The following is a 24,454-nucleotide window of genomic DNA, read 5'->3' as shown; positions in this document are numbered from 1 at the left end:
AAAATGTGCATCATTTAAGAGTTTGGAAATGTTTTAAGTTATTATGAATTATATTAAATGCATGCCAATTTGATAAAATTCATTATTCTGCAGTATTTAATTATACGCATGTGCAAACAAATTTTTTTGATTTAGAGCATGGGATTATTCAGAAAGTGAAAGAAGCCCATCATATTAGAATAGCAAAAAGATAACAAATGAAAATATTTTTTTTATTGAAAATATATTATGTTTCAATGACATGTGATATTTATTGGTTTACACTTTTCAATAAACTTGTAACAATATTATTGTTTACACATTTTACAGATGGCCTTTGTTCTGAACAGAACTCCAGGTTTTGTTTCTGTTTCTGTGATGATGTTCAGGTAAGGAAGTAGTATCTGACTTAACCCCAGTAACATCAGGAAAACTTGGCCTTTTGTAAAAGGTGTTATGTGAACTCTCAAGGCATTACCTAAATTTTTAATTTGAAATACTTGATTGAAAGACATGGACAAGGATAAAAATGAAAACACCTTTATATATCATGTTTTAACTTTAGAATAAAACAAACACTATGTAAATATTAATTCAAGACTTCATTGAATTTCTTTCATACGTTTTGAATATCAAATTGTTAAGTAATGGTATTTTTAAAAGTGCATTCAGGGTTTTTTCTCTTTTATTTTTGCCGTTGAATTGCCTGAATCTGTCATATACTAAAGAAGTTAGATTGTCCTATGTCTTAGATATTTTCCCTTTTTCTCACCATAGATATGAAATCTATATTTTTTCAGAAGAGGCAGTGTAATAGTTGACTCATTAGTGACTGTGAACCAGACCGGTACAGTAGCAGGAACCTCTAATTCTATACGACAGACAGTGTCCACAGGATTCGTTGGTCAGATGTCTGTAGATCCTACTTATGTTATCATTGGAAATGGGGGTACATACTATCTTAGTGATAATTAATTCAAATAGTAAAATAAGAGGGTGTAATATGATTCTCAATGAGACAACCAACCACCAGAGTCCAAATGATATTGTTGGATATTTGTTTTACACAGTGAAGTAAGTATGAATGATGGTGGTTTTGAAGGTCAACATAGATTATTTGAAGGTCAACACAAATTGTCTAATATTTGGTGTGCATCAAGTGATACAAATATAATGTCAGCAATTATGACAAAATCTGAGTTTTTAAATGTTCTTCTTGAAGAAATACAACTCTAAGAAGATGTGCATACATTTTTATTGTGAAGTATGAGTTTCCATACATTTTCCCACATTTACTAAACCATATATCTTTCAGATGGATATGTTAGAGTGACTGGTATATCTGTTGTTGGTAATTACTACCAGGATACCAGTGTAACATTTACCTGCTCAGCTGATATCATTGGTCAGGTAGGGAATGTAGGTATTACCTGGAAACTAAAGAATGCTGTAATAAATCCAACAACAGCTTCACGATGGAGGACAGAGACATTACCTGATGATCCACAGTACCCAGGGAGAAGGCAATATCAATTAAAGGTCAACCCAATGCATACAGGAGATACAGGTTCAGATTAGTTACTAAAAATATTTTTAAAATCGCATATTGCTAGGAGATATATCGTAAAACTTGGTTCTTTTAGCTAAATGAAAAGATGTTAAAAAAAAACCAAATCCCAGCAGCATTTATGCCTGAATACAATCCTATATTTATGTAATTTTGTTTAAAAAACCGATTCTCGCACTTATTGTGAAAATCAGATTTGTATTTTCTAGAACTGAGAAAATCTTTTCAAATATTTTATAGATTAATGTATAAGTGATGCCATGTTCTTCTGACAGCAGTTATTTTTTTTAAACTGAAAATTTATCTTTGTTACTACATACACCAATATTATTCATCGAATATCCCACAAAAAAAATAAGTTGACACACCTTATAAACATAAACAAAAATAAATGTTTCAGGGTTTCATTCTACTGTCTTTCAACAAAGTATGCTTTTGCAATATATTTACTTGCTTTACAATGTTGGATCATAGGATTTTGCTAGTTTATTGATGTTCTTTTCTAATTGACAGGAAATATATCTTGTCACATAAGTGATGGAAGACTTCAATCTGATTGGACGATAGATGTTGCTGTAATTGGTAAACCTATTGTGACTATATCACCAATGACGACCACAGTACACCAGGGAGATTCCATTAACATTAACTGTCAGGTGGTAGAGACTTACGGAACACCTTCATCAATTACCTGGCACAAAAATGGAGAAAGTTTTAACGGTGGACCAGGTAATATTTCTTGACATATGTTTACTGAGCATTTATTAAAATGCAATTTTAAAATATGTGGGAAATTTTTATATTAAAATTAAAACAATCAAATGAATCAAATGAAAATCTTTATGACATCAACTTTGTGTTAAAATCAACCAGAATTTTAACTTTCTGGTTATTAAGTCATTAGGTCATTTAAAAAGATAATTCAAATCATTTAAAAGTTTATTTTATGGGTTTAAAAAATGACTAAATTGAAGAACAAAAATGAGATTGGATGGAAAAAGAAAACATAACGACCTGAAATCATTGGTGTTCTTTGACTGCAGTCTTATTGACTTGACATCTCCTTTTATACACATAGTGATTGTTAAATTGTTCTTTAAATTTTTATGTTATATAGATGAAATAATTGATCGTGCCAACTTCACTTATCATGTGTTGAAAATCTCCAGCATACAGACCTCCATCAGTTACAGTTGTTTGGGAGTGAATGTGGCTGGGACAGGGAAACAGGCTACAACTACTATTACTGTTATCCAGTCTGGCAGTAAGTAAACAGATCTTTATGAGTTTAGCTGTAAATGTAGCGAGACAGGGATAGAGGCTACAGCAGCTTAAAATTATACAGTAGAGGGTAGGGGGTATTAAACTAATCATTGGTATGGAATGAATGTGATGGGTACTGGAAAACTGACTTGAGATACCTGATATAACTTTTATCTAGTCTGGCTGTATGTATACAGATGAGAAATAAAAAGGAAATCAATCCTTTGACCTTTTATTCTATTTACTAATTTTTTGACAATTGTAAACAACTCTATTTTTCAGCTTTTTTTATATCCTTTATACAAAGAAAGCTATTTAACACAATGAAGTAGACTAGATGCAGCTAAAAAATTGGCAGATTATAAACTTTGAAGTAAAAAAAGTCTGATTTATTTTGTTGAAATTTGACTTATTGTTGGTGAATATGATTTTGTACTTTTTCTTACAATAACTTTGATATTTTACAGTTTCTTACAAGTATTGCCCCACAGACATTGACATTTATGGTAAAAGATGGAACGGTACAATTGGTGACACTGAAGTAATTGTTCCATGTACTGGGGATAAAACAGGTAGGTTTAGCAGTTAGAATAGTTATGTTACTTATTCGTCTGTTATACCTGTAGTTTATGAGAAAGGGGCTCTGTTGACTTTGACTTATACATGTATGTCTATCCATTCTTCCATTTGTCCATTCTTTAAACAAATATTTCCATCAGACATTTCTAAACAGAATGACTTCATATTTGATCAGTAGCTTGACCGTGTTAAGTAGAAATTTAAAAGTTTTTTATGGGCCATTTATGGGCATTGTATTTTGGGTCTGTGCGTCTGTTCTTTGGTTTGTTTATTCACCCATCCATCTGTCTGTCCCCCTTCAGGTTAACCTTTTTCAGGTCAAGGTAATTTTTGTTGAAGTTTAAGTCCAATCAATTTGAAACTTAGTACACATGTTCCCAATGGTATGATCTCTCTAATTTTAATGCCAAATTATAGTTTTTATCCCAATTTCGAGGTCCACTGAACATAGAAAATTACAGTGCGAGTGAGGCATTCATTTACTATAGACACATTCTTGTTTTCAGATCTGTCAGACACCTACTTACTGTTTGACAATATTTTTTGAAATAAATTTATTTCTATCTTTATGAATTATTGTATCAATTGGTCAACTAGTGTAAGAACAATAATGTCTTTAGTTGGTATGGATGATAACTTTCAACAAATGCTAAAATATGATGTTACTAGCGTCAGAAACAATCTTATGGATATATGTGCAACAAAATGGCATACGAACTTATCTAACTTTCCGAAACTTCGTACATATAGAACTTTTAAATCTACATATTCAACAGAAACATATGTTAAACAAAATTTAAAACGTAGAGAAAGATCGGTACTGGCCCAGTTTAGATGTGGCATTCTTCCGCTAAGATTAGAAACAGGACGTTTTGTTGGTGAGCCAGAATACCAACGGATATGTAGAATGTGCGATTCCGGACATGTTGAAAATGAACTACACTTTCTGATTGAATGCCAATTTTACAATGGACTACGTAATAAATTATTCTCTGGACTTAGTGAAACCGTCTTAAATTTGAATAACAGTGAAAAGTTAAATTTATTATTGTCAGAATATCCTCGAAAAACTGCTCAATACTTAGAATATTCTTTAACAAAACGCAGACAAGAAGATTATGATTTAAAAGTCAAAATTTTAAAATGATATTATATTTATATAGGAACAGTATCTAGGTTCTGTATGAAAGATGGTATTTGGGAAGATCCTGATTATAGCAGATGTGTCAGAATTGATCTACAGGAAGTCAATGAGCAGGTATTAATAATATTTTCTTTTGTTCTAATCAATAAAGTTTTTTGACAATCTGTAATGGCTTTGAAGCTATTGCTCGTTTCTCACATTTATTGTGGACTGTCATACAATAAGAAATAAGAAATATTAGTAAGTAAAAATCTAGATATTGAGACGTGTTTTCATTATTTGTCTAAGCAAACTTATGCTAATTTTTAAATTCTTTTTCCAACATGTATTATATACTTGATTGTGATTTCTATGCAAAACACAAAAAAAATTAAGGGTTTTTATTTTAAACATGTTGTTTATGTGAAATGTCACATCCAAAACTTACAAAGCATGCCCTAATTCAAGGCCCAATGTTGGTTTACTTTTACAATTATGAATCAGATGGAGAGTTGTCATTGGCAATCATTCCACATCTTCTTATATATATTTTGTCTTGTTTCAAGTTGTTTAATGTTCCTTTTTTCATCAGTCTGACAATTTAAAGAATGGAGTAGAAGTTGCTGATGTAGATAACATTCTGCAGACCATGACCACTCTGACATCAGATAACTATGGAGAACTGACCTCTGGTGACCTTGAAGTGTCATCGTCCACCTTAGATAATGTAGCTGACCATGCTTCTGAAAGGACAGACTCTCTTGCTGTAGATCAGTTAGATGTAGGTATTTTGGTAATGTTGGAATTAACCAAGCAGGTTAAGATAATATATGATAGATGTCCATGTACAAGGAAAACATTGTGTATAACTTATTATACCCCAAGCAATTTTTGTGCTGAGTATAATGTTCTTTTAAGGTGGTACCTAACACTTTCACTAAAATTAATTTGGCTTGTTTAATTTTCATAAAATTTTGTCAAAGTATTACAAAAATGTAAAAAATTAAAAAAAATTGAACCAACCGTTTTGTCAGAAAAATTACACTGGTTATATAGCAATTTGACAAACACCAATTTTGATCATTGAGAAGCTTCATATTCCTTGTACAACACAACGTAATTAAAACGTTAAGCTGACTTTACAGAGTTATCTCCCTGTAGTGTTAAATACTACCTTGAGCTGTCTACCTGTCCCTTTGCCTGTCTGACTGTATGTTAGTCAATCATGATCTGGTCATTGCAAATCCTCAGAAACCACACAACAGAATTTCATGAAACTTTATATATGATACTGACATACTATGTTGATGTGCTTACAGACAGGAAATTATGATTCAATTCTTTTTCTAGGAGTTATGCCCCTTGAACTTATTGTCCTCAGTATACTACAGCTCATCAGTCCTGTTCTTTTTTGCCCAGTGACAATGTTTGGGCCTAGGGTATGTGAGCGCACTCATTATGATTCTTTAATTTCAACTTGAGTAGTAGAGAGAGAACACCTACATTAGGATTATGTATGGTATACATGATTAAATATCCAGGCATTATATTAATAAATTTTTATGCAAATCAATATTTATAGTTGATTTATTTCAATACTGTATTTGTTATGGCCCCGCAACAAAGTTGTTGGTGACATATAGTTTTACCCTTGTACGTAATTTCGTAGTTATGTAATTCAGTAATTCCGGAATTCCGTCATTCAATCATTCCGCAACAAACCATTATACAGACTTTTTTTCTGAACGCTTTCAGATATTGGGCTGAGTCTTGGTATGAGAGCTAACCATGATGAGTTACAGATCAAGTTTAAGTTTCGTTCTGCTCCACTTTTTTTTTGCCAAAATTAAGGGTTTACATTACTTTGAAAATTGTTGAAAATCACAGTTATATGGACATTTTTCTATTTGCCTTAAGATTTTCAGCTGATTTTTTATATGTGAGACAACCATCATGTTTGTGTCCACATGTGTTATTGAAATTGCAGATTTTTCAACTTTTTGAGACAGGGCCATTAGTGTCGCTTTGACACATCTAGTTACCTATATTTTGATACAAGCCTGCTTCACTTTTTTAGGATTTTGTTTCCTGTTGTGATAATCTCCTGAACGAGAAATACAAACCAAGATGGGAACAGTTAAGACAACAGGTATCATTCTAGAAATAATTTTATTATAATTGAATGTCAACAATATGAAATTGGAATGACAAGCATTTGTTTGGAAAGTAATTTACATTACAAGACAATACATTTATACTAAATCAAATTGTTTTTGTAAAAAATGTTATTTTTAACATTGATTGAAAATACATTGACAAGAGTTAAAGGTAAAATGCTAAATTAGTTCCATCACAGCATAAAAGCAGTTTGATATTAAGAAATTTTCAAAATATATAATTATTATCTGAAGAATTTACCATGTTTACAGAAACAAATACTTATCAATAAAGATGATTTTATTGTTTTTAATTGCAAAAAAAGTTCCCTTATTGTATTACAGTGACTTCATTGAAATACTATTCCATGTTGTTAAAATAGTTTCAAGTTAATGCCAGATTATCTCCCTTGTAGAATTTGGTTGGCATCAGTAGAGTGGTCAAAGCAGTAACAACCTACTCCAAAGCTTATACTCATGTAGATAACAGTGTATTTACCAAACTTGTACAGAAGGACAACATAAGTAAGAACCATTACTATAGAAACAACTAAACAATATATGTAGAACAGAATAACAAGAAAGTAAAATCACAAAAGTACTGAACTAAGAGGAAAATCAATTCGGAAAGTCCATAATCACATGGCAAAATCAAAAAACAAAACGTATCAAAAACGAATGGACAAGAACTGTCATATTCCTGACTTGGTACATGTATTTTCAAATGTAGAAAATGGTTCTATAGCGCTAACCGTCTCACTTTGATGACAGTCTCATCAAATTCCGTTATATTTACATTGATGCGTTAAATGAACAGACACAATAAATAAAATAGTCAAAATATGGGTACATCAGTCATCATGGTATAACAATTTTAAAAGAAACAATTTAACAGAACACAAAAACATCTATCTACAAACACATTCATTGATTTGTGTGTCTGAAGTCAGAAAATTTTATACGTCACATAGATTTGTCGTTCAATGTGCATACAAACGATTTTAAAATTTAACATAGGCAATGTTAGCATACAGGGTTAAAAAATCAAAAGTATGTAAGAATAAATTTCAGAAATAGACCGAGATTTAAACTAGTCCAAAAGTTATATATAGAATTTATAAGAATCCACAAATAGTTAATTCCACTATGCGATTGAATGATTTTGACATTTGTGGTTCAACGTATATAGTAATTCATATTATAAATATATCAAAATATATCATAATGACATATAATAGAACAATATCATACTGACGGGATCTTTTAAAGTACAGAGTCAAGTTATAAGAACAAAAGAAATACAAAAAGTCGCATATACAAAACAAACAAAATGTAGAGCTTTGATTAGAACAACTAATAAAAAGTTGATCATTCATGAAATATAGAATGTTGATCATTCATGAAATATAGAAAGTTGATCATTCATGAAATATAGAAAGTTGATCAGCCATTATGGTTTATATCATAAATTAAAACATATTGGAATATGAGGATGGTTTCTAATGTGTAAAGTGTGAATGTTAATTTTTCTCCCTCATCATAAAAATTTTGAACTTTTCCTTGTGATGAATTTATTTTCAAACTGATTGACTTTTTCATTTCCAATAATGAAAAATGTGTTGCATGCTTTTAATTTGACTTAATGAGAATAATTCCATTTCAGTTGTACAAGTTGGGAAGGTTCAGAACAAGGATGTGATATTCCCAGATACATCCCAGTCTTTACCATCATGGGTAACACAATCTACTACCAAAATCAAGTTAAACAAAGCTACTCTTGGTAGTAAGTACTTAGTCATAAATTGTTATGAATATCAAATCAATATTAATAAAAAAAAAAAAAAAAGGAAACTGAAATTAAGTTGAGTACAGGTTAAAAGTCTCATTATTGAAAAAAAAAAAATTTAAAGCAGAGTAAGGTTAATAGAGAATAAAGTAGATTTATGCATAGAAAACATGGGACTGACTGAAGTATAATTAAAGTAAAAAATTGAAGAATCTAAAACATTTTGAGCTATCAGACCGTGCAAAATCCTACCATTTTAGAACTATTAGTACTATTTGTCTCGTGAAAACGAATGCTCTATTAGACATATGTTGAACTGTTAGTACTACTGTATTTAGTACAGAAATAATTGCAAGTTTATATTGATGGGAACATTGCAACTGGTTGAGTATCACATTAATCAGAACTCACATTTTGATATTTAATACATATATCTGTATTCAGATTTACCTGAAATCACAATAGTTAATCCCACATTTTTTTTCCATTCTTCAAAAATCACAAAAATAAATGAACACATTAATTTCTTAATTTACAGTACTGTAAATTTAGAAATTATTGCATGCATTTATTTTTGCGATTTTGTCATTTTAAACTTAAATGCGATTTTAATTTTTGAGATTTTGAGAAAAAGTCTGTTTAATACATATAAAATATTTCAAAATGCGAGTTTAATTTATTGCGTTTACAACTCTGTCACATTTTTCGCAATAATAAAAACCTCGCAATAATTTCTGAATTTACAGTAATTATTTTTTTATTTGACATGTTGTAGGTCAGCAGCCAATAGGATACAGTAGTACATACTATAGGAATATTTCTGACCTTTTCCACCAGTATTTATTGGTTGATGGGTAGGTTAAAGTTGGTAGTAATTATATTGTTATAGTATTAAAACATGTACAAATTTTCTTACATATTTAGCTTATGAGAATAAATATATTGTTTTAGGCCTCATCAATTAAAACTTCAATGTTATGATATTTTATCTAAAAACTTTATGAAGTCTTTTCTGTCACCAAAAATTGTGTTTTTATCTCGCATTTGCTTTATTTTCCAGAGGAGTGAGGCTGGTCAATAGTAGCTATGATGTGAACTCAGTAGTTATAGATTTCTCCATAGAACCTGCTCCTTCTAAACTCAACTCGCCATTGATTGCAGAATTTGAGTATTTATCTGTAAGTTGTTGAATTTATATGTTTCTCATACAGTCATGTGAAAGGTTAGCTAGCTATTAAACCAGATTTAATTCACCATTATGCACATGTACAAAGTCAGGAATATGACAGTGGTTTTCGATTCATTTATGTGTTTCAGATTTTGATAATGCCATTTGATAAGGGACCATTCAAACTGAAATTTCCAAGGAGTGCAATATTTTTGTAAATTTTTTTTCCCACCAAAGAGATACATATTGGTAACTAGAAATTTATGAAAATAAGATGTGGTTTGATTGCTAAGGAGTCAAGTATCAACCCTCGACCAAATGATAAAGATATAAGCAGTTATAATCACTGTATGGCCTTCAACAATGAGCAAAACACAGACCATATCGTTAGCTATAAAGACCCTTGCATGACAAATGTTTATAATAACTTTGATACATATTATATATGAATAATTTAATTTTGGATGTAACACGTCTTCTGATTGGCTGACATTATTTTGTTATCATTTTGTTGCTACGTGCGTTATTCAGTGTGCACCAAATTTTTTATGTTATTTCTTCATAGACAGAAAAAATATTACAGTCATTCCTTAAATATTATTGTAACACATTGCCATGAATCTTCATACAAGTTTTTCAATTAAAACCATTTAGATAAATGCTCATGAAACCTTTTCCTTACAGGTTAATTATTCCAGTCCTATTTGTGCATTTTGGGATTTCAGTGTGCTGTGAGTATAAATAAACGATTATATACGAAGTATACAAAATTTCTTTACCAAAGCTTTCATTATAAACTAGAAAAGCTTTATTATCTTGATGCATAATTGGTTTGTGAAATTCAATAGGACGATAAAAGATGTTCTGAAGACAAAACACAACGTTACACAAAGAGAAATGGAGGAAGAGATCAGGAAACATCTCTGCACTTTGATTATGATAACTGCATAAAAGCCAGAAACATGTTTAATGAATTTTCAACATCATTTATTAATTTAGACTAATTTTTTTTATCGTAAAGATTTTATAAACTAAATTTTTCACGAAAAGTTCACTGTTTTTTAAATTGATTTTTTTATTAATTTTTTTTTTCTTAGAATTTTAATCCAATTTGCTCTTTATTTAAGTCATATAAATAGATTTATTCTATTAAAGGAACACACCAAATGGAGCTTGGTCAACAGTTGGTGCTAGACTAGTAAAGAGCACTGATTTAGCTGCCACTTGTGAATATGACCACACAACTAATTTTGCTGTTTTAATGAGTCCAGGAAAAACAGTAAGTTATATAACAAGCCTTTAAGACCTTTCTGTTTTTTTGTCATCTTCTTTTTTATTTATTGACATGTCTGTTATTACCTGAAGTAAAACAATAAGAATGACCAGCATTACATATTATATGGGGAAATCATGCAGAAATAATGTTTAACATTTTGTTCAATTTGTAAATTGAGTAATATGTATAATTCATTTAATCTGTAAGGTCAGACTCGTTATATCCAGCTTTACTCTGTCTTGCTTCATTTTGAGTTCTCTTGATTTCCTCAGTATTTTTATTGATTTGTATTATGAAAAAGGATTGACAATTGTAACATTTTGTAAACTATTATTACCTTTTATTTGTGAAGTAACACTTTATATACTGAGACATCATGATGCATATTTTTGTTATATTTCAGCCACCAGCAGATATTTTAGCACTGAGTATTATATCAGCAGTAGGCTGTGCTATTTCCCTCCTGTTTCTGCTGGTCACAGTTATTATATACATTGTATTTTGGAGGTTAGTATATTAGTGTCAGGGTTGGGATTAATCAACAGTACCATACATTGTTAAGGTTGAAGAATATGGTTAGTTAATGAATTTTCAGCATTAGATAACGTAGCTTCAAGTTAAGCATTCATTGTAATTTTAGGTGCATATTAATAAAAACTTTAAAAAAGTTTCAAAAATTAGAATTCTTGACATTTAATATCTTGAAGTATATAATATACTATTTAAAATAACTGCAGTGTAAGTAAAATTGGAACTCTTTTATTAAACAAATTGCTCGTCAACCACACTTGAAATTAATACTGTTCTTTTTCAGATATTTAAAGAGTGATAGATCCACCATACTTGTGAACTTGTGTGTTGCTTTGATCCTATCTTATACCTTGTTCTTGGTTGGTGTTACACAGACAGAGAATAAGGTAAGCTTTAGGAATGTAAATGTGAGGACTAAACGGGAGATTGATTTCAGATTTACTAACCAAGTTGAATACTGATGAATGTTATATTTGTATTGATACCAGTAAATAAATCGTAGATTTTATATTTTAGAAAAGATTGCTCAAATGAAATCTGACTCAAGGCAGCTTTTGTAACGTTGTTATTTTAGATGTTTTTGCTTTCTTTGTCTTGATTTACATGTTCTTCCTCTCCCTTCAAACTTAATCATTTCTTTCTACATGTGTGTGTCCTACCCCAAGTACAAATCAGTTCTTCTTTTTGTCAGAAAATGACTATAAAAATAAATTTGATTTCATATATTTTCAGGATTTATGTACAGGGATGGCAGTGCTCCTACATTATATCTTCCTGGTAGATTTTCTTCTGATGTTAGCGGAGGGTATAGAGGTTGCCTTTTGTGTTCTGTATGTCTTCTCAACACGATCTCGAGTTCACTGGTTGATTCCTGTCTGCTGGAGTAAGTAGTATATAACAACGGATGCACATGTGATCTAGATACTACGTGAAATATTAAAATCCAAGGTTTGAGAAACTGTCATATATTCTGTATTGTCATTTACTGAAATTGTAATTGGAATTTAGGTCATGACTTCTAATAAAATATTCAAGGTTTTAAAAAATAATCCCTTCCTTTAGTTTTCTTAGAATGAACAAAATTTTGTTAAAAAATTGTTTTGAGATCTTTTGAAATAACCATGAGGCCAGGGAAGATATTTTTATTGCTGTTTTTAATCTTGTTGCTCAATGGTGATCAAAGATGGGTAAAAAAAACCCAACATAACCTCAAAGGGTGACATGGTTATATGAACTTTGCAGAGCTTACCTTTTTGTTGTATTAATTGTTCTTATCCAGAAAATGCATAAAATATTTTCCATTAAAAGTTAAACAAACAAAATTCATCTTTAGATTTAACAAACATCAACAAGATGACATTCTTTAATACTTACATCAATTAATTTGTTGTAGTTTGATTTTTATTCATTGACCATGTATGTTCAAGAGTTTAGAGAAAGGCATATAAATATCTGATGAGAACAAATTGTTATTTTCCTACAGTTTGTTATCAATTCATCTTTAATTATAAAAAGAAGATGTGGTAGGATTGCCAATGAGACAACTCTCAACAATAGGCCAAATGACACAGAAATCAACAACTAAAGGTCACCTTATAATGGCCTTCAACAATGAGCAATGCTCATAGCACATAGTCAGCTATAAAAGAACCTGAAATAAACACAAGAGAATGTGTTATTTTCAGATTTGTAAAACATTCTTTATTATATATTCATCACTGTGTTTAACAAGTCTTTGAAATTTTCTATTTATAAATTCTTATCCAGCAAATTTTCTTTTTAGTTATACCAGTTATTATAGTTGCTATTTCTATGGGTGCTACCAAGTTAGAAGGTTATGGAAACTCAAAATTGTAAGTTTTAATGAATGAAGAGTTGTTCATTTGTATGTTGTATTTTCTTAATAAGCAATAATTTTAACCTCACATTTTTGTCAATTCCCACAATAATTACATTTATGAATGATTGCAAAAGTTTTAAGAATTTACAGTATTATATAGATGTTTGATTGATGTACATGTTTAAGAACTATTTTTATTCATAGATGTTGTTAATTGTTTTTGGGATACGATTTTTTGCTATCAAGCAATCTGTAGACTTTTACCATTGGCTCAGAGCCATGCCCTCACGTCAACCGTTTTATTCTAAACATTAAGGAACGTCTCAGATTCTTATGATTGTCTTGCTTTAAAAGGTAAAAACAAATAAAAGGATTGAACTTAAACAACTTTTCTATTATGTTCTTTTCATAATCTTCATGTTTGATATTTCCCTTGACTTATATGCGTGTTTTTAACAACACGGAAAAACAGAATTAAGCAGTATTTATATTTAGTGTTTTTATAAATTTAGAAACACGTCAGAGGGAATTCCCCAGTTTTGATAAAAATGTGAGAGTTCTCTGAATTCCGATAAATCTATTTCTGTCATATAAGAACTGAAGTGAAGTTTTTCTTATATGTCACCATTATGAAACTGATATTTGATATTGTACTTCCATAAAGAAATAGAGAACCATCTAGGTTGTTTAATTAACATTTAATATATTAAATAGGTTCTTGCTCCAGGGTTTGTTTAGGTAATTATGCGCATGTGTATAGTTTTCTTGACTTCAAGGGGTATCAGATTGAATGGTTGCTCTGGATTCCCTACTCCATAGATTAATTTGAATCTCAGGGGATCCTTACTATTTATGTCTGCTATTGAGGGTTATTGTTGTTGCATAATTTTAAATCATATGCATCATTTAAATTAAAATAAATGTAGTCCACATCGTAGAGGTGTAACAACAACACCCCTTCAGCCGAAATGGAGTCTTCCATATTATCGTTTCAAGTCGTCTCCCTTCCTGAAGTAACTTCCGTCAATTCTGAATCAAAATACGTCGAGAAAGAATAACTCCTTCTGTCGATAAACGTCGTATTATATTAAAAACGATAGCAATTTAAACCAAGGAATGTGTACGGAAAGGAGTCATGCATGCCCACTGACCCAAAGGAAATTAAATATTTAAAGAGTTAGGAATGGGGTTCCTCCTAGAATTAACGTAGGAAAATAGGTGATAAGATACGAAGTGAAATACCTTCTCTCACTCTGAGTCTCAGTGACTGCTGTGGAAAGTAAACTTGGAATTGATAGTACAGAAATAAAACACAATAAGTACATTGTTTATACACTTGTATCCGGGATTGGCTATTTTGTAACTATTCAGATTAAGTAAATTACATTTTACATGTGCAGTTGAATTAGTTTTGAAAATAATATTATCCAGCTACATGTATACATGTGTCAATGAAAACAATGGCAATCGTATCCCTCAGAGCAATCTGCTCTTTGATTTTAACATTGTTTGGTTGCTGTCCTATTGACTCATACCCCAACCTCTTTTACTTAAAAAGATTGATATGAGTTATTCTTTTTTTTCAGTTGTTGGCTGACCCTTGAGTCAGGTTTATTATGGGCATTTATTGGTCCTGCTTTACTTGTAGTATTAGTAAGTATTGTAGCTCAAAATCTAGAAAGAAAAGCAAAAAAAATAATGTATGTTTTAAAGAATCTTTTTTATTAAGGTAACGACTTGGGTTAATGCACTATAGCTTTAGTTTTTTAAGAAAAACTATTTAAATTTCTTACAATGTACTTTGTATTCGAATATTTTTATTAATACAGTTGAATTCAAATAACTTGAACACATTTTGTAATAGCATTTTAATTGTTTATATTGCATTTTAGTAAAGTTTTAATGGTCTGTTATGAGAATAGACAGGTTTATGGATTATAGTAAATATATGATTTTAAATTTTATATAAAAATTATGGAAAAATGTTTGATACCTACATGAATATTTTATAATTTCAGATAAATTTAATCATCCTCATTCTGGTGCTAAAAACCATGTTTAGTAGTCATTCCATGTTGACAAAAACTGCCAAACAGCAGGCAAAGTAAGTTTATATTCATCAAATATTTATATTTTACAAGTACAGAGTGACTATGTGTCTATTTTGATTGAACATTGATAAGGAATATTGTGTTTGATAAAAGTATCATTATTTTCTTTTCTTATGCATTTAAATTACTGAAATTGACCAAACGGTTTTATTAGAAATTTGATGACTTTATTGTTTCTGAAATAAAAGCTGAGATTTGACCAGAATATTCAGGAGAGCAGAAAAAATATCAAGATCCATCTGATGAAATTTTTTCCTGAAAAATTAGTCACTTTTGTTTTGTTGGCATGCTCTGTTGTTTTTTTTTTCATTGTAAATTTATCTCATTTCTTTTTGTTTGTTTTCAGAGCTGGTATGAGGAGTATATGTGTTATATTGCCATTATTTGGTGTGACATGGGTGCTTGGTGTATTTTCTGTCAATGAAGATTTAGTAGTGTTTCAGTATTTATTTGCAATATTCAACTCATTACAGGTAAGTCAAAAAGTAGAAAGTTAAAATAGGTGATTAATTATTCTGTCCAAGAAACTAAGAATTGTGATGTATACCCTCAAGTCTGACAATTTTGTTAGCCCTGTAAGCCAGTCTGTTCATTCCATTACAATAAAATGAATAGTTTTCAGAATCAGAAAAATTACTACTGAGCATTGTAATATAGACATAAATAAAAGAGTATAACATGGTAAGGTTATAAATATGCCCTTGTTGAATGAATTTATGTAGTTTTACACACAAAATCTAAATTTTATTTTAGTATTCATTATTAAAGGTATTATGGATGTAAACTATCTTGGTATCGATAATTTTCAAGCTTGATAAAACTATGTTTATGACTAAAGACAGTCAATATTATGTTGGAATTTATTCAGCTTTGCTCATGCAGACATTCCCTTCATGTACATTTGGTACTCAAATGATAATATAATTTAACCTACAATATTAAACTGGCATTTATTTTCCACATACTCTGATTTGATTCACAGATAAACTAACTTGTTTAAGTTTGGCATCTTATCATGCAATAACAACTTAAATTTGTAACCCCTCTACTAATTCTTTTTCAGGGAGTTTTCATCTTTTTATTCCATTGTTTCTTCAACAGACAGGTAAGTTAAATAGTTTACTTTGTGGTATTTACTTTACTTTATTTGATTTGATCATTTAATTGATTGATTGGTGTTATGCAGTAGCAAATATTTCAGGTTTGTTTAGGACGATCATGATTTTTCTTGTTTATGATATTTAAATTTTTCTTGCTACCTATGAATTAATGGGCCTTTTGTTATCAGGCATTTACTCAGATTCAATCAACACATTTTCATATACTGTGAAAGTACTTTAATTCGTGGGTATCAATTTTCGTGGATTGAGCAATATTTACATGTTCGTGGGTTTTTTAATTCGTGGATTTTATTTTATTTTTTTTAAATTGAAAATTAAAGCCTTTAGAAACGAAGGTTACAAATGTTTTGAATGGTGGAAATTGCAAAGTAAGCATTGACCCCTGTAAATTGAAGGGCATAGGACATTTGAGCGAAAAAGAAAAAAGCACATAGGGTCATTTGAGCGCCGACTTCATAGGACATTTGAGCGCCGGGATATTAACCTTACCTGAGTTTTCAGACAGGACATTTGAGCGAAATTTTCCCTGATAATTTTACACGAATTAAGATTTTTTTTTAAAAGTAAGAAAAAAAAGTAAGATTTAGTTATAAATATTTTTTATTTTATTTCACACCCGAGTAATTCGACCGGTTCTGGCTGGTTTATGTAAGTGAAATCCTAAGTTGATCTCTATTTACGATCAAAAAGAAAAGCGGATGATGATATTGCTCAACGTCCTTCAAAAATTATCCGTACAGAGTTACAGAACATGGATGAAGCAAATCTAAAGTCTGAAGACATTGGCAGCGTTTCAAAGGCTATATATAGAAAGAGGCGTAAATCTCACCCTGCACTTCCTAAATCTAGAGAGGAAACACACCAATCATTAAAGAAGATTAATATTCAGTCAAATAAATTTGAAAATTTTGTGCAGTTTAATGATGAACAAACTGGTATAATTATTCTTACGTGTCCAACCAATCTTGAATGTTTATGCAGTGTGCCGGAAATTTTTATGGATGGTACTTACAAATATTGCCCAAAGTTCTTTAAACAGTTATATACTATTCATGGCTATAACAAAGGAAATTATGTCCCTCTTGTATTCTGCTTACTTCCTGGAAAGTCTGAAGAAATTTACGTGAATTGCTTTTCCTCAATTGTCAAGCTATGTTCCGATCAAGGTCACACACTTCAACCGAAAGCAGTACACGTCGATTTTGAAGAACGGGTAATGAAAGTTATGAAGGATTTTTTCCCGTCTATAGAGATCAAATGCTGTAGGTTTCACTTAGGCCAAGCCTGGTGGCGAAAAATCCAGAAAGTTGGACTTAGTCAACAATACAAAGAGCTTGATTCAGACATTAGTAAATGGCTTAAAGGGATTTTTGGGATAGCCTTTTTAGCTCCAGACGAAGTAGCCGACTGTTTCGTAGAAGATTTTATGGCCGTTGTACCTAACGACAAGCCTTGTATAGAATTTGCAGATTACCTGACTGATACTTATATAACAGATGAATCGTTATTTCCCCCTCATCTCTGGGCCGAAGTTCCATCCTCGTTAAAACGTACTAACAATGGGCCCGAATCATTTCATGCCCATTATAACGAGCAGTTCTATCACAGTCATCCATCAATTTATATTTTCCTTGACACTATTATCAAATTGCAATCTGTGACTTACATAAAAATTCGGAGTTTGAACATTGATGCACCGCAGAGCCGAACAGAAAAGGAGAAGGAACAGAATCTCCGGGATTTGCATTCGAAATACTGCCAGCAGGAAATTACGAGGGATTTTTATGTCAGAAGCCTGGGATATAAGTTCCAAGCCCGAACAGACTTGTAAATAATGCCGTTGCCGAGTTTTATGTTTTATGACAGTGCTTTGTTTTTAGTGCTTTGTTTACAATTAAAAGATGTTTTAATCTTTTTGTTGGTAAACTCCTGTTTTATGACTGTGCTTTGTTTTTAGTGCTTTGTTTTTTACAATTAAAATATGTTTTAATCTTTTTGTTGGTAAACTCCTCATTTAATGAACTATATTCGTAAGAAAATGTGGTATGATTGCCAATAAGACAATTCTCTATCCAAGACTTGTTTTCGCTCAAATGTCCTACGCTTATTCTTATTTTCGCTCAAATGTCCTAAAATTTAGGCGCTCAAATGTCCTATACTTTGGCGCTCAAACGTCCTTTTTTTTCTCGCTCAAATGTCCTGTCAATGCGCTCAAATGTCCATTGCCGAAATTGAAGTGATAACACTAATGAACCCATGATAAAGTGATCATCAAAGGTGTAAATTAGGCCATAAACATGTCACCTAAAGAAAATAGTAACATAAAAAATGATATAAACGTATCTTAAATTTTGAAATAATTCTTACCAAAATCAAGCCCAGTATGAAATTATTATTTCCCATATGTACGAGCACTATGAGGATATGAAATGAATACTTTATCATACTAGCATATCAATACCAGAAATCTGACTTTCATCCATCAAAAATATTTTTTATGAGAATTAAAAGATCAAAAGTTGTACAGTTTAGGCTATTAAAGATTAAATGAGTATAATCCTGCATGTGGTTGTAGTTCTGTGACTGCTATTAAAGTATTCTCAGATTTGGCGTTATTCAATATATTCTCAAGATTATATCAGTAGTCAAACCTACCGACGGGGATCTTTCCATGTCTTGATTTGGACAATGGTTCTTTTATTTCGTTGGAAACTTAAATTCGTGGATAAAGTCATCCACGAAAACCACGAAAATTGGTACCCCACGAATAAAAGTACTTTCAAAGTAACCACAAAATTATTTTGGGGTTTGTATGATGCTATGATGTCGTCATCGTCAGAAGACACATCTGGTTTCTGGACAATAACTTTAATATAAGTGAATGGTTCGCTATGAAATTTCACTATGTTGAGCAAAAATTATATTAGGAAGGTGTAAAAATAAATTTTCTTGACCATAAGTCAATTAACATTATGAAAATTGTCTGGATTTTTTTGCAGGTTAGAGAAAGTATACAACATAGTCGCAGAAGAAAAAGAAGTACTCATATAGATTTATCTAAGTCTACCTCACAATCATCTAAAACAGTGAGTAGTTAGTTTAAACTTCTTGGCCTTAAATAATTTTCAAACCATACTGATCTTGTATTTACCTTCCACCATTCCTTTCAACTGAATAGCAACTTTTAGATTATACAACCTTAAGTCTTAAAAGTATGAAAGTTGTATTTTATTTAGTTCACCTACTGTTATGACCAAATAAATGTTACATTTCATAAAAATTGAATTTTTCCACATCACATTAATTGCTGTATGTATAGTTCTTACAACCACATCAAGTCTCTTTAACATTGCATTTTTAATCATTGAATATGTATTGTTATATTTTTTTTGCAGAAAAATTTAACTAGAGAATCATCTGAAAACATTCACAATAACTTTGATGAAGATTTAAAAAGTAAGTTATATATGAATTAGATAGGGATGTAACTGGATAATCCTTATGTGTCTTTTTTTTTTTTTTTTTTTTTTTGTTGGTTTTTTTTAGCTTCTCCTTTATCTATTAATTTTTATATATTTTCCTTTTTTTTTCTTTTCAATAGAAAATGTAAAATGTTTCAAATTAAGATGTATTTGTAATAATGACATTGTATATATCTTATATGTATTATATTGTATGTATGTCATGTATATGTTGTAATTGTTGGGGGGGGGGGGGAGAAAAAAAAGATGTTATATATGATTATTATGTATGTGATGTCTTGAAATGATAACTTTCCTATTTTTCAAGAAGAGTTTGGTTCCCAATGAATAATTTGGTGGTTTGCTTTCATTTATAAAATCAAACAAAAAAGTCTTTCATACCATTGATATTTTCTATTTCAGAAAAAAAGTTGGAGACCACTTTTACTCAAATTTTAATTTTAGAGTTTCACTTTGAACTGGTGTCATTCATATTTCATTAGTGTCCATTTCGCTGAATTAATATACATTATTGTTTTAGGGCAAGCTGAAACCCACCTCTGGGTGCGGTATTTTCTTGCTGGGTTGAAGACCCATTGGTGGCCTTCAGCTGTTTTCTGCTCTTTGGTTAGGTTTTTGTCTCTTTGACACATACCCATTCTCATTTCTATTTAAATTTTGTTTTGCTTTACAGATTCAAAGAACCCATTCCTTCAGGCTGACAATCAAGTTCAGCAGATTGTTGATAAATTTAAAAAGACTGACCATGATGGGAAAGAGTACAATCTCCATAAAGAGGCTGGTATCAATATAGACGATATTAAAATCACCAATATAATGAGGGAGGCAGAAATTAAGGATTCCAGAGAACTAGGTTCTTCAGCACGCCATAGTGCATCAGGAAGTGAAAAAAGGGTGAGATTATTATCTCAGTGATTAACCTTTCACTCTAAATTATTCAGATTTGTACTTAATGCACTGTCATAATTAATTACACTTTAAAACCTTTAAATTTTAAGTATTCTTATCTCCCCTTTATAAAACTACATTGTCGAAATTTTAAGTACTTTTTTTTTATCTCCCCTTTTATAACTTGTTGAAATTTAAAGTATTGTTATCTCCCCTTTATATAACTATATTTTTGAAATTTAAAGTAGTTATCTCCCCTTTATATAATTATATTGTTGAAATCTAAAGTATTGTTAACTCCACTTTATATAACTATATATTGTTTAATTTAAAGTAAAGTTATCTCCCTTTATATAACTATATTATTGAATTTAAAGTATTGTTATCTCCCCTTATATAACTGTATTATGGAATTTGGAGTATTGTTATCTCCCTTTATATAACTGTATTATGGAATTTAAAGTATTGTTATCTCCCTTTATATAACTGTATTATGGAATTTAAAGTATTGTTATCTCCCTTTATATAACTGTATTATGGAATTTATAGTATTGTTATCTCCCTTTATATAACTGTATTATGGAATTTAAAGTATTGTTATCTCCCTTTATAACTGTATTATGGAATTTAAAGTATTGTTATCTCCCTTTATATAACTGTATTATGGAATTTAAAGTATTGATATCTCCCTTTATATAACTATATTGTTGAAATTTAAAGTATTATTATCTCCCCTTTATATAACTATATTGTTGAAATTAAAAGTATTTTTATTTCCCCTTTACTTATAAAAATTTTAATTTCCTGAACCATTTGTTGTCTTTAAAAACAAATGTTTTTCTCCACGTATCAAAATCATGCAGAATATGTGATAATTTCCAATTAGGACAGATTTCGATTTTGCATGTCAGGGTTTCATCACAGCAACATTGAAAGATAATATACATGAAATAATTTTCCTATTGTCTATACTTGACAATGTATATTATTTATATGTTATTTATATAGAAATCTGATAGAAGCAGTACAGAAAAGTCATCTTATGGATCTCATGAAGGTCTGAAATACAAAGCCTCGTCCAGCTCTTCAAGGACCGTGACAACTGCTACAACTAGGTCTACTGACCTAGACCCAAGACATTCCAATAGGTCCAGTGACCTGAGGCATTCCAGTAGGTCAGAGGAAGACTATGAGGTAAGAAGAAAATGATTTACAACTTTTAAGATTTTGACTGATAACCTAAGCATGGGAAATGCAGTGAAGCAAAATTTAGGCATGCATTGAACAAGGTTATACATATCGAACTGAAAAATTTAAATTGTATAATTGCTATAATTTAATTTTTCCTCAACATTTAAAAATATTGAGATGAAATAGTCTTTCTTTTGTATTATAAATTTAATATTAACTAAGGTAAATATAGGTGTTTTATCCAACACATCATTCACAGTTTTAAAATTTCCAATTCATTCCCCATAATAAATCTTCTTAAAAAGTGAAACATATTTGGTTTTGGACACTCCAATTATATAAATGACAGAAACATATTTGTGTGTAAATTGTTTTTAAAGAATTTGCGAAAAGATCAAGAGAAATAAGTTGCTAAGAAAGAATTTGAAGATTTTCTATAGTTTCTCAACTAATATTGTGGACTCATTTCATTTGAAAAAATGTAATTATAATTGTTCAATGTTTTGCACTGTGTTAAGCACAAGATCCCCTTTAAGAAGATGGAGGTTGTTTTAATGCGTTTCTGCTTATTACTGTAGTTCAAAAGAAATGCTTCAAAATGATAAATTATGCTTTAAATAGGCTTAAGGATGTACTTAGGTGAGGTGAGTTAAAAATTACGAAATTAAGAATTTAAAATTGATACTTTAAGCTGGTAGAGCATCAATTAAGGATAAAGATAAGCCAACAATATTGATAGGTCATGAACCTCCTTTTTGAGATATTTGAGATTTGAAATATGGCGGGAAAAGGCTGACTTGGACTTTTACCTTATATTTGCATCGGTATTATTTTGTGTCTCAAAACAAAAGAAATAAAATCAAGAATCTTCTAAAATGTTGGTAAATGACCTTTCATGAGCTATTAAGTCTTATATGAAAAAATAAATGGGTGTGATGGGGCAAAATATTTTACATAGTATTGTATGGAAAAACACCAAGGAGTCCGAACATTTGACAAAAATTCCAAAACCTCACCTAAGTACATCCTTAAATAATAGTTATATTCACATGCCTAGTGTATGACAGTTTTCACTCAGTGAAATGCTTATACAATGTTTAATTGAATATCTTATATGTACATAGCAGAGGAATCAAATTAAAAAGGGACTTTTAGAACCCTCACAATTCTTTGATATATGATCTCAACACAGTTTTTCAAATTCAAAGTTTTATTTAAAGTCGATATTCAATAAACTATTAACATAGACCCAAGCTTTAGTGAGCTTTTCAAATCAACTGAATAACAAAATATATACACACATACATAAGTCATGAAAACATCACAATTATAAGCATACAGCCCATAGTAAGATACCATAGTTAACAAATAAAAGGTAAAAGCATACTGTATGCAAATATAGTATATCTTTAAACATAGTAGAAGTTAAGAAACAGTAGTTTTGTAATTAAAACAAGCCAAAGGATTTTGGGTGTTCATGATAATTTTAATCTTTTGCAATAATACTAAACAGTGAAAAAAATATTAAAATTTGCTCAGAACAAGTCTCAGCCCTTCAGTCATAAAATTTTATCTAGCACTTAGGAATTATAAAATTTGAGTTTTAAACACTACATTGAGTATTTTGATTGGTTGATTTCTGAGAGAAATAATTGTTACTTTTTGATTAGTCTAAAATGACGGAGAACCAAACAAGAGTAGAAAGCATATACAGTGGTACTTATGAGGTAAAACACCATAACACAGAGAATTGTAGTTATATCATTAACATTTACTTCTTTCCTTGTTACAGCTGTTCTACAATAGTGTGTTGTACAAAAATTTGGTTATTTTGCTTTCCAGATTTACTCATGTATTGCTATTGGATGATAATTTCCTTTCTACTCTATTGACCAATCATATCTATTCTCTTTAAACTCACCGATACTCCCCTGTCATTGTCCTGAAGGGTAATGCTTGAGCTAATCTTTAAAGCAATTTGGAGAGGAAACATACCAAAATTTTGTGGAACATACTGTTGCAGACTTTAGCTGTAATATTAAAAACTGTTTCATTTAGTTAACCCATTAAGTTTCTACAGAACATCCTCATTTTGAATTACCATTGGTTTTATAGTTTATATTTGTATAAAGTATTATTATGCTTGAATAGTATTTATTTATAGGCATAGTATTATTCTGCTTGTTTTGACATTACCATTTTTTATTATCTGTTATATGCCAAAGCTTCATGTTTGTAAATCCTTTGCTTAATGAAATGGTTAGTTTTATGTCTTGAATATTGTACTATAATCTTTCTATCTAGCCAATCTAAATTAAATGATTAACATAATTCATTTAAAAATTATAAATATTGGACTGATCTGAATAGAATATGAGAATATAGGAATTTTC

The 24,454-nt window shown here is 30.2% G+C and overlaps 1 protein-coding gene across 1 annotated transcript in view; it reads left to right on the top strand.

The window, feature by feature from the left end:
* The window catches only part of LOC139492722 (uncharacterized), a 108,939-nt gene that overhangs the window by 77,245 nt on the left and 7,240 nt on the right, over positions 1-24,454 (top strand). Inside the window, exons 31-58 of the mRNA XM_071280875.1 lie at positions 310-368; positions 780-928; positions 1,295-1,546; positions 2,060-2,275; positions 2,664-2,810; positions 3,277-3,381; positions 4,552-4,646; positions 5,104-5,292; positions 6,589-6,660; positions 7,084-7,192; positions 8,331-8,450; positions 9,229-9,307; positions 9,514-9,631; positions 10,306-10,352; positions 10,777-10,900; positions 11,301-11,404; positions 11,712-11,814; positions 12,161-12,311; positions 13,212-13,281; positions 14,855-14,921; positions 15,287-15,372; positions 15,726-15,852; positions 16,443-16,484; positions 19,500-19,586; positions 19,896-19,956; positions 20,656-20,876; positions 21,879-22,064; positions 23,732-23,788. Of these exons, the coding sequence (XP_071136976.1) occupies positions 310-368; positions 780-928; positions 1,295-1,546; positions 2,060-2,275; positions 2,664-2,810; positions 3,277-3,381; positions 4,552-4,646; positions 5,104-5,292; positions 6,589-6,660; positions 7,084-7,192; positions 8,331-8,450; positions 9,229-9,307; positions 9,514-9,631; positions 10,306-10,352; positions 10,777-10,900; positions 11,301-11,404; positions 11,712-11,814; positions 12,161-12,311; positions 13,212-13,281; positions 14,855-14,921; positions 15,287-15,372; positions 15,726-15,852; positions 16,443-16,484; positions 19,500-19,586; positions 19,896-19,956; positions 20,656-20,876; positions 21,879-22,064; positions 23,732-23,788 (3,243 nt within the window). The remainder of the gene's footprint in view (positions 1-309; positions 369-779; positions 929-1,294; positions 1,547-2,059; positions 2,276-2,663; positions 2,811-3,276; positions 3,382-4,551; positions 4,647-5,103; positions 5,293-6,588; positions 6,661-7,083; positions 7,193-8,330; positions 8,451-9,228; positions 9,308-9,513; positions 9,632-10,305; positions 10,353-10,776; positions 10,901-11,300; positions 11,405-11,711; positions 11,815-12,160; positions 12,312-13,211; positions 13,282-14,854; positions 14,922-15,286; positions 15,373-15,725; positions 15,853-16,442; positions 16,485-19,499; positions 19,587-19,895; positions 19,957-20,655; positions 20,877-21,878; positions 22,065-23,731; positions 23,789-24,454) is intronic.

This window comes from Mytilus edulis, chromosome 10 (assembly GCF_963676685.1).
Source record: "Mytilus edulis chromosome 10, xbMytEdul2.2, whole genome shotgun sequence".
NCBI classification, from domain to species: domain Eukaryota; kingdom Metazoa; phylum Mollusca; class Bivalvia; order Mytilida; family Mytilidae; genus Mytilus; species Mytilus edulis.
This window is presented reverse-complemented; position numbering and strand designations above follow the sequence as displayed.